Consider the following 10,371-nt stretch of genomic DNA (forward strand, 5'->3'; position numbering starts at 1 on the left):
GGAGTGTATCCCCTTACAATCCAGGACATGCTCTTATGTAACTAGAGCACAATTTTCCAAAACAAGAATGAATGTTACTAGCATGCATCTGGTGTTCTGCAGTCATATGAAACAGAGAGAGACTCTGTCTCTCCAAAAAAAAAAAAATTAGCCAGTCATAATGGTTCACACCTCAAATCCCAGCTAATTGGGAGGCTGAGGTCGGGGGATAGCTCTAGGCCAGGAACTGGAGGCTGCAGGGAGCCTTGATTGTGCCACTGTACTCCATCCCGAGTGACACAAGGAGACTGTCACCAAATAAAGGACTGAGGCTGAGCATGGTGGCTCATGCCTGTAAATCCCAGCATTCTGGGAGGCCAAGGCAGGTGGATTGCCTGAGCTCAGGAGTTTGAGACCAGCCTGGGCTGGTGAAACCCCATCTCTACTGAAATACAAAAAATTAGCCAGGCATGGTGGCGCGTGCCTGTAGTCCCAGATTTGAGAGGCTGAGGCAGGAGAATTGCTTGAACCTGGGAGGCAGAGGTTGTAAAGAGCTGAGAACACGTTATTACATTCCAACCTGGAAGACATAGCGAGACTACTCAAAACAACAAAAAACAAAAAAAAAAAACAAATGAATGAATGATAAAAGAGTGAATTGGAACCATCTTGGTATTTCCCTCCTAATTATTTTTCCCTAAATCTTTTCTATGCACCCCCGAAAAGAAAGCCCTTTTTTCCTGCATGACCCAACAGAATGAGCTGTAATAACCTTGTAATATGTGCAGATGTCTACCCACATTCAGACATCCCCAGCTGCGTGGCTGCCTTTGTTCACAGCAGGCAGTTGTGCTGGAGAGGGGCGCAGCATCGGCATGCATGTGGAGTGAGTGAGCCCCATCCTCCTCCTTCTCTCATTGACTCCCATTGCCTAACCCCCTTGTGTCTTGGCCTCAGGTAGATGGTCCAGTGCTATCACCAGGCCCTGGAGAGCAATGGCCTCTGGTCCTTAAACAAGGAGGACACGTCAGAACAAGTTGTGCCTGTTTTGGTAAAGAACTGAAAGAAGGAATTCATTAAGTCTAGAAAGTAAATGTGAGTTTCCTTGTCCTCCCGGATGCCCTGGTTCTCTACTTCCCACCCCCGTGGGCTGAATCCAGGCTGCAGCCCTGGCAATGTTACAAGTTTTGGGGTTCTTGCTTCTCCTCCAGGCCTCAGTTTGCTTTTCTGCCAAATGGGGTAAAATCTCACAAGTCATTAAGGCAACTGGGTAGAAAAGAATAGAGAAGCTGGGCAAAAGCTTTCTTAAAAAAAAATCAATACAAGAAGTTTATGGGGGAGAATGAAAGTTGATTCCTGTTCACCCCGTTCCTCTTCTTCCCACAGAGAGGCCCCTTTAGCATTTAGGTGTATTTCCTCCTCCAGCACTTTTCTGTGTGGATTCCCACATAACCCCATACATTTGTATCCTTATTTTTTGGAAGGGTGCTGTGACACATATCTGTAATCCCAGCACTTCTGGGAGACTGATGTAGGTGGATCACTTGAGCTGAGGAGTTCGAGACCATCCTGGGCAACATGGTGAGACCTCGTCTCCACAAAATAAAAAAATACTCTGTGTGTTTTTGGTTTTGGTTCTGTTTTTTTAGACAGACTTTCACTCTGCCACCCAGGCTGGAGTGCACTGGCATGATCTTGGCTCACTGCAACCTCTGCCTCCTGGGATCTAGTGATCCTCCTGCCTCAGCCTACTGAGTAGCTGGGATTACAGGCTCCTGCCACCATATCCAGCTAATTTTTGTATTTTTAGTACAGATAGGGTTTCACCATGTTGGTTAGACTGGTCTTGAACCCCTGGCCTCAAGTGATCTCCCTGCATCTGCCTCTCAAACTGCTGGAGTTACAGGCATGAGCCACTGTACCTGGCCTTTTTCTTGTTAATAACATCATCAGAAACAGTGATTCCAAGGAGCTCTGAAACCCCACCTTCACCAGTCCTATCCAGAAGTCTTTATATCTCACCTCTTCTCTGTCCATGTCATTGTGATGTAAGCATCACATGCTGCCACTCTCTCCTCTCTGAACAGGACCCTGTTTTGTTTTCAGGTTCCTTCTGCATGAACCTGGACCCGTTCAGCTAGTACTCGATGAAGTCTGGATGTCCCTGGAGCTGGTTCACCTGAAGGACTTCATGTCAGCCCTTCCTGATAAGCTGGAACACGAGTGCCCAGAAGGTGGAGAGAACCTCAGGTAAGTGGGGATAGACTGAGGAACACCAGATAAGGTCTAGGTGCCACCTGGGTAGGGGTGTTTGAAGATTCTGTCCACATGTGTCAGACCTGGATTTGAGTCCCAGTTGTGCTGCAGATGACCCATTTGTCCCTTCACCTTTCGGAGCCTCAGTTTCTGTATCTGTAAAATGAGTCTTAATACAGTCTCTTTTTACCATGAGGTATAATAACCAGGATGGACAATGCATTTCCTTTTATACACACCAGCCCGTTCAGTTGACAGTGGCTATCAGTTGTTAAGCTATAGAAAGGCTTCTGTACCAGTTAATCACTAGCACTGCTCTGAGCCCCTCAAGTCCCCAGCTGTCTTGGTCCTTCTCCAAGGATACTGGAGATCTGTCCATGACCCAGCAACTATAGCATAAATGCCTGGCACAGCAGGGGAACCTCTGGTGTCCTACTCTGGTATTGTTAGTGCCTGGTTCTGGTTTGGTTATCCATCTCCATGACAACCAACCACAAAGTCTCAGTCACGTTCAAAATAAAGCAGTGATCTTTGCTCCCTGGCGAGGGCAGTCAGGCAGGTGGCTCTGCTGATCTTGGCTGGGTTCACATCATGTCTCGGGATCAGCTGGCTGTCAGCTGATCTACTTGGCCTCAGGTGGGGCAAGAAGGGTACGTGTGCATTCCTCATTCTCCAGCAGACCAGCTTGGGCATGTTGTCATGGCGATGACAGGGGCACAAGAGCACACAAACTTCCATGTGCATCTCGCAGTATTCTTTTGGCTGGCCTTATGTTTGCTGGTGTCCCATTGGCCAAAACAAGGTACCTGAGTGATAGCCACACAGTTGGATAGAGATGCATGGATATGAGGCCTTTTTTTGTTTTTGAGGCAGGGTCTCACTGCCACCCAGGCTGGAGTGCAGTGGCACAATCTCAGCTGCAACCTCCATCCCCAGGCTCAAGCAATTGTCCTGCCTCTGCCTCCCAAGTAGCTGGGACTGCAGGCACATGCAATCACACCTGGCTACTTATTTGTATTTTTAGTAGAAACAGGGTTTCACTGTGTTAGCCAGGATGGTCTTGATCTCCTGACCACATGATCCGCACCCATCAACCTCCCAAAGTGCTCGGATTACAGGCATTAGCCACCACGCCCAGCATTATTTATTTTTTAGGACAGGGTCTTGCTTCATTGCCCATGTCACCCAGGCTGGAGTACACTGTCACAATCATGGCTCACTGCAGCCTTGAACTCCTAGGTTCAAGTAATCTCCCCACCTCAGCCTCCCAAACAGCTGGGACTATGGTTTTATACCACCATGCCTTGTTAATTTTTGTATTTTTAAAGAGATGGAGTCTCGCTATGTTGCCCAGGCCGATCTCAAACTCCTGGCCTCAAGCAATCCTCCCTACCCAGCCTCCCAAAATGCTTGGATTACAGGTGTGAGCCACCACACCCATCCAGAAGGGTTTTCTTGAACACCCACCATGGGTCAGGCATGCATCTATGCTCATAATAACCTCCATTTCACAGATAAGGAAACTGAGGCACAGAGAGGTTCAGCCACTGGTTTAGGATCCTGCTCCTAGAAATCTGAAGTTCCATGCACAGCTGCAGCCAGACAGGACTGTTGAAAACATCAATCTAATCATATCTTATCACTTGCCTGTCCATGGCTATCTCTTGCTCTTAAAGGAAATTCCAGCCAGGCAGGTGACTCACACCTGTAATCCCAGCACTTTGGGAGGCTGAGGTGGGTGGATCACCTAAGGTCAGGAGTTTGAGGCCACCCTGGACCAACATGGTGAAAGCCCATCTCTACTAAAAATACAAAAATCAGCCAGGCGTGGTGGCGGGTTCCTGTAATCCCAGCTACTTGGGTGGCTGAGGCAGGAGAATCACCTGAATTTGAGAGACAGAGGTTGCAGCGAGCCGAGATTGCACCATTGCACTGCACCCTGGGTGACAAGAGTAAAACTGCATCTCAAAACAGAAAAACTGAAATTCCAAGATTCTTATCTTGCCCCTACTCATTGCCTGCCAGCCTCATGGGACCCCTTTCTCTGCCACCCTAAACCACTTTGAAGCCACTGTGCCTGCTGCTTCCTCTGCCTGGAGTACTCTTTCTCTTGCTCTTTGTATGATTAGTTCCTTGACACATTCTTTGGGGAAGCTCACATGTCACTTCTCAGAGCATCCTATCCATACCAACCGTGACCATCAGTTGGTCTCCATTTCATCATATTTTCCTTTAAGAGGCAGGGTTTCACTCTGTCACCTAGGCTGGAATGCAGTGGCATGATCATAGTTCACTGCACCCTTGAACTCTTGGCCTCAAGCATTCCTCCTGCCTCAGCCTCCCAAAGTGTTGGGATTACAGTCGTGAGCCACTGCTCCTGATCATTTTTTTTTTTTTTTTTTTGAGATGGAGTCTTGCACTATCACACAGGCTGGAGTGCAATGGCACAATCTTGGCTCACTGCAACCTTCACCTCCTGGGTTCAAACGATTCTCCTGCCTCAGCCTCCTGAGTAGCTGGGATTACAGGTGCCCCCCCCAACATGCCCAGCTAATTTTTTTTATATTTTTAGTAGAGACACAGTTTTGCTATGTTGGCCAGGCTGGTCTCAAAATGCTGACTTCATGATCCGCCCGCCTCGACCTCCCAAAGTGCTGGGATTACAGGCGTGAGCCACCGCACCTGGCCCATTCTTTCTTTATAGCACTTATTTATATCAGATATCGCCTACTTATTAGCCTAATTATTTTCTCTCCATCTATCCTCACTAGTATCCAATCTCCACCAGACTTAGCCTGGCACGTAGTGGATATTATGTATGTGTTTGCTGGATGAATGAGGGGGTGGGTGGGTAAGTAGGTGAGTGAATGAATGGATGGAAAGATCAATGAATGGATCAACAGCTAAACAGATGTGTAGGTGACGGAATGGTTGGTATGTATTGTTAGCTGGGTTAGATGGATGGGTTGGATAAAGGAATAGGTGGGAGAATGGATGGGATGGATAGATGGTGGGTGGGTGAATGGATGGGATGGATGGATAAGTGAGTTGGGAAGGATAGATGAGTATGTGGGATGGAAGAGTGAGTGGGTGAACATCTAGGTGGATGATGGGATGGATAAGTAGGTGGGTGGAGGTACGTAGCTGTATAGAAAAGGAGAAACCACTACAAGCTTCAGAGTTAGACTGGCCTAGACTTGAGTCCCAGGCTAGCTATGAGGACGCAGAGAAGTCTTTTAACTTGGCTGCAAGTGAGCTGTGATTACATCACTGCAGTCCAGGCTGGGTGAGCCACTCTCTCAAAAATAAATTTTAAAAGACTTTTTATGTATGTCTGAAATAGAGCTATCGTATCTATTTTTAGAGTGGTTGTGAGGATTAAGAAAATGAAGGTCTAGAATTCTACTGGCACATAGTAGGTGCTTAAGAAAGGTGAGTATCACCACTGCCCCACTGCCAACTGCTACATTTGGTGGGAGGACTTGGGCTGCTGGGGTGGCAGCAGTGGGTGGGCCAAGCTGGTGCTTACCCTGCCATATTGCATGCTGTCCTGTCATGGTGCTCTAGAGGAACCTCCGTCTGGGCTAATGAAGTGGTGGTGTCCTTCTCAAGGATTGACTTGATGGACCTGTTGTTTAGAGGAAATAAAGATGAAGTCAGTCTCTCCTCCAATGGTGGGGTGTATGTGCCCAACCCTCAGGCCCACTGATAGCCACTGAGCTCAGGGTATACTCTCTAGTCATTCATTCGTTCATTCATTCATTCATTCAACAGAATACTGACCTGATATCACACTTCCTTCTCCCTGTGTGGTACCCAGCTAAATGCCATCTATTACTCCAGAGTCAAGCAAGCCTATTCTTCTGATGCCATTTCACAGGATGAACTTAATTTGCCCACCATTGGAACTCTGTTCTCAAAAAATTTTTTTTTTTTTTGAGACAGACAGGGTTGTTCTGTGTTGCCCAGGTTGTTCTTAAACTCCTGAGCTCAAGCAATCCACCCCTCAGCCTCCCAAAGTGCTGGGATTACATGCATAAGCCACTGCACCCATCCTGTTGTCAGAATTTTCATTTTGGCTTAAGCTTTGGTGCAATTGTTTTGCCCCTACTGTTTACCATCAGGTTTGTCAGTCCAACTGACAGAATATAAATTATGCACAATTCTGATGCTGAAGACTTCTTGAATGTCTTATCTGTGGATGAGTGAGCTGACTTAACCTCTGTACCGTGGTTTCCTCAGCTGTAAAAATCGCAGTAATATCTATCCATCCATCCATTTATCCATTCATCTACATATCTGTCTAACTATATATACTTGTCTACCTACCTGCTATGACGTTTAGCCTAAAGCTGCCTCCTTACATATTTTAAGTTTGGCCTAAAGGTTTTCCCATACATAGTGAACTGTAAACTAACTGGACTCCTACACAAACAGACTGCAATCTACTCATGTGTCAATCACTGAATTTCAACCAATCAAAGAGAGCCAACTGTTTAAACCACATTGAAATAAAGCAAACGATGAGCTGCAACCAATCTGGCTGTTTATGTACCTCACTTCGTTTTCTGTCCTTCACCTTTCTTTTTCGGTCCATTCGTCTTTGACCACGTGGCTATATCAGAGCCTCTATGAACACATTCTGGTTCAGCGACTGCATGATGTGTGGATTATTCTTCACTCAACCTCTGTCAGCCAAGTGCTGTGACTCATGCCTGTAATCCCAGCCCTTTGGGAGGCCAAAGCAGGCAGATCCCCTGAGGTCAGGATTTCGAGACCAGCCTGGTCAACATGGCAAAACCCTGTCACTACTAAAAATACAAAAATTAGCTGAGCCTGGTTGCACACACCTGTAGTTCCAGCTACTTGGAAGGCTGAGGCACAAGAATCTCTTGAACCCAGAAGACAGAGGTTGCAGTGAACCAGTATCGTGCCACTGCACTCCGGCCTAAGGGGCTAGAGAGAGATTCTGTCTCAGAAACAAAACATAACGAAACAAAACTTTAGACACATTAAATTTGACAGAGATTATTATTTTTTGAGATGGAGTATTGCTCTGTCACCCAGGCCAGAGTGCGGTGGCACAATCTCTGCTCACTGCAACCTCCGCCTCTCAAGTTCAACCAATTCTCGTGCCTCAGCCTCCTGAGTGGCTGGGACTACAGGCGTGCAACACCATGCCTGGATAATCTTTATATTTTTAGTACAGACAGTGTTTGGCCATGTTGGCCAGGCTGGTCTCAAACTCCTGACCTCAGGTGATTCACCTGCTTCTGCCTCCCAGTGCTGGGATTACAGGCATGAGCCACCATATCCAGCCTTAAGGTATCTAAAGGTTTTCTTTGAACATGACTACTTATCCATCTGATCTTAACTTTGGATTCTTGTGCACTGTGAAGACAGTGGGATTGGTCAGTGTGTGACTGAGAAGTGTCCTTAGGGTGGCTAGCTGGGATGGGGATCAGCCCCAGTGATCCCCACGGACTGAGGCCCCTCAGATCATTGCCACCCTGCACTGAAGGCACTTAAGCTCAAACAACCTGGTAGCAGTGGCCTGTGGTTCTGCTTCCTAAGACCCTTCTCATTACGAGGGGAGAGTAGCAGGCAGCAGGTCCCTCTGCTCCAGAGTGAGCTCAGCTGTGTCCCAGCTGGAGGGAGCTGAGAGAATAGGGGACCGCAGACCTCCTCCTGGCCTCTTGTCCATGTATTCTGGCCAACAACAAGTGATGCTGTCTGTACAGACCCAAGCCCTGTGCATAACCCATCTGTTAAAAAGCATAAATGACAGGGCCTGGCATGGTGATTAACAACTATGAGGAGGATCTTTCTTTGGAACCAGCCCTGCCCTACTGCAGCATTCAGACAACTCCAGCAAGCTGGCTCGGCCCCCTTAAAGACATCTATCATGCTGGAAGACATTTGTTCATCCCATGAAATGGCCCCATGGGGACCAATCTTCTTGACCAACTGGACCAATTTTGGTGAATTATCCCTCAGCAGGGCATCATGGAGGAACTTCAGCAGGGGCTCCCTCCATAATGTTGTCAGTTGCCCCCTAACTGCCTGAGATGCAGGTGGTCCCTTCAGCTACATCAGCTTCAGCCTGTGCCTTTCTGAGTGTGGCACCACGGCGGACTCACCTCTCAGGTCTAAGCCGGGCCTCCTGCCTGCAGAGGAGTCTCTAGGGTCCTTGTACTGGTCCCAGGTTCTGTTTCTGCAAGGTCAAAAGAGTCCTGTCACACAACATGGTCCAGATACTCACTTTGACACCCATTGACCATGTGGCCTTAACTGCTCTGACCATCCGTTTTTCCTGTTCTGGCTCCTGCCACCTCTCCAGCAACCTCAACACTCCATTCTGAGTTCTTCCAGGAATATCATTCAGGCATTCACTCAACTCATTCATTTTTTCAATCAGTGACTATAATTGAGCACCTGCTGTGAACTTGATGTTGGAAAAACAGCAGTGAACACTGTATAGAGGTATCTCTGTTTCCTCCAACAGCTTTGCTCAAGCAGTTCCTTGTGTCTGGAATGCTCTTTTCTGGCTAACTCCCACTTACCCTCAGGTACCATCTCTCCCAGGAAGGATGCCTCCCCACTGCTATCCCCCAGATATGCCAGTTACTGAAAGCAGAGCTGTAGAAGTTTAACCACAGATCTGTAAGGAAGAAATAACTGCTCATGTAAGCTGTTGAGAGTTGGGGGGGGGGGCTATATTTGTTATATAGCATCATTGTAGCAAAAGCTGACCAATACAAACAGGAAAGTTCTAGCTTCAGGCTTCATGACTGGGACACTGTGAATCAACACTTAGGGTTTTTAGCCAGGGTGGGCCAATGCTAAGCAGATGTTCTCAGAAGAGACAAAGCTGGAGACTGAGGGAGACCTGGGTGTGAGTCCTTGCTTTGTCATGCAGGGATAGTAAAAAGCCTAGTGATTAAAAAAACACATTCTCTGGAATCAAGTTGCTTGGGTGCAAATCCCAGTGCTGCCACTTACAAGCCATGTAACCTGGGACTGGTTCCTTAACTTTTGGGCCTCAGTTTCCTCATCTGTGAAATGGAAATGATTCTAGTACCAGCCTCACAGGCATTATGTTGATTCAGTGAGCTAATGTATGTGATGTGCTATGAGTTGCTACTTTTCAGTCATTGTGTGTGAGCTTGGTTTGGCAACTTTACTTCCAAAACCTTGTCATGTATCCAGCACCCTTTGTGTTCTTTGGATTATTAGAAACTCTAGCTGGCATGTTGTGGCTTTCTAGGCAGCAAAACCTTCTTGTGCTATCTCCATAGCAACTGCAAGCATAGACTCTGGAGTTGCACACACTGAAGTTCTAATTTGGTGACCTTAGGCAACTGATTTAACTCTTTGCTCATCTGTAAAATGACAGCAGTAACTTCACATGCCTGTGAGGGTACGGTGAGAATCAAATGAAATAGTGTATTTTTTATAGAAGCACTTAGCACAGACCCTGGCATGTAGACGGTGTTATTGGCTCTTCTTGGAGAGAGGTGACCTATCGGAGAGCCGTCTGCTTCTGGGCATAAGCCTGCAGGGAGGGTGTGACCAGAGCAATCCATTCTTGCCAGCAGGACCCTTTGAGCCTTTTTTCCCAAGGGTGGCAAGAGCCAGGCACAGAGAATCAGCAAAGTCCACCTAGTACCTCCTTCTCCTCTATCTCCTAGCTGTCTGACTTGATCGAGAAGACTCATGATGGTCCCCTTCTTGTGCAGAAGCTCCTGGTAGGAACCCATCTCTAATATGGCCCCATCTGCCAGCACCATGATCCAATCAGCCTGGGGCAGGATGTGGAGTGCATGGGTCACGAGAATCTGTGTCTGGGCAGGGAAGGGTTAAAAGTTAACACACACGTGGCCAGATTCCATGGCTCACATCTGTAATCCCAACACTTTTGGAGGCCAAGGCAGGTGGACCACTTGAGGCCCAGAGTTCAAGACCAGCCAGGTCAATAGGACTAAGCCCTGTTTCTACTAAAAATACTAAAATAAGCTAGGTATGGTGGCACATACCTGTAGTCACAGCTACTTGGGAAACTGAGGCATGAGAATCACTTGAAACTGGGAGGTTGCAGTGAGCTGAAATTGCACCACTGCATTCCATCCTAGGTGA

General features: G+C 47.4%; 1 protein-coding gene and 1 long non-coding RNA gene across 5 annotated transcripts in view; one reads left to right on the forward strand and one right to left on the reverse strand.

Annotated features, from left to right (window-relative positions):
• Positions 1 to 10,073, reverse strand: part of LOC110568115 (uncharacterized) — a 38,616-nt gene extending 28,543 nt beyond the window's left edge. The window contains exons 1-4 of one of the 3 annotated variants that reach the window (XR_010339920.1): positions 9,905 to 10,073; positions 8,376 to 8,449; positions 5,765 to 5,863; positions 613 to 3,041 (exon numbers count right to left, since the gene is read on the reverse strand). This is a non-coding gene — a long non-coding RNA (uncharacterized LOC110568115). Of the gene's footprint in view, positions 1 to 612; positions 3,042 to 5,760; positions 5,864 to 8,375; positions 8,450 to 9,904 lie in introns of those variants that run through there. The other 2 variants (XR_010339922.1, XR_010339921.1) reach the window with 2 other exon arrangements.
• The window catches only part of LOC135271795 (uncharacterized), a 91,119-nt gene that overhangs the window by 39,609 nt on the left and 41,139 nt on the right, over positions 1 to 10,371 (forward strand). For both annotated transcript variants that reach the window (XR_010339919.1, XM_064369789.1), the window contains exon 3: positions 2,086 to 2,229. Coding sequence is in view for 1 of the 2 variants with exons in the window: in XM_064369789.1 (XP_064225859.1) it covers positions 2,086 to 2,229 (144 nt within the window). In the remaining variant the exon portion in view is untranslated. The remainder of the gene's footprint in view (positions 1 to 2,085; positions 2,230 to 10,371) is intronic.

The sequence above is a fragment of the Aotus nancymaae genome, unplaced genomic scaffold (genome assembly GCF_030222135.1).
Source record: "Aotus nancymaae isolate 86718 unplaced genomic scaffold, 86718_ANA_hifiasm-v0.15.2.pri h1tg000090l, whole genome shotgun sequence".
NCBI lineage: Eukaryota > Metazoa > Chordata > Mammalia > Primates > Aotidae > Aotus > Aotus nancymaae.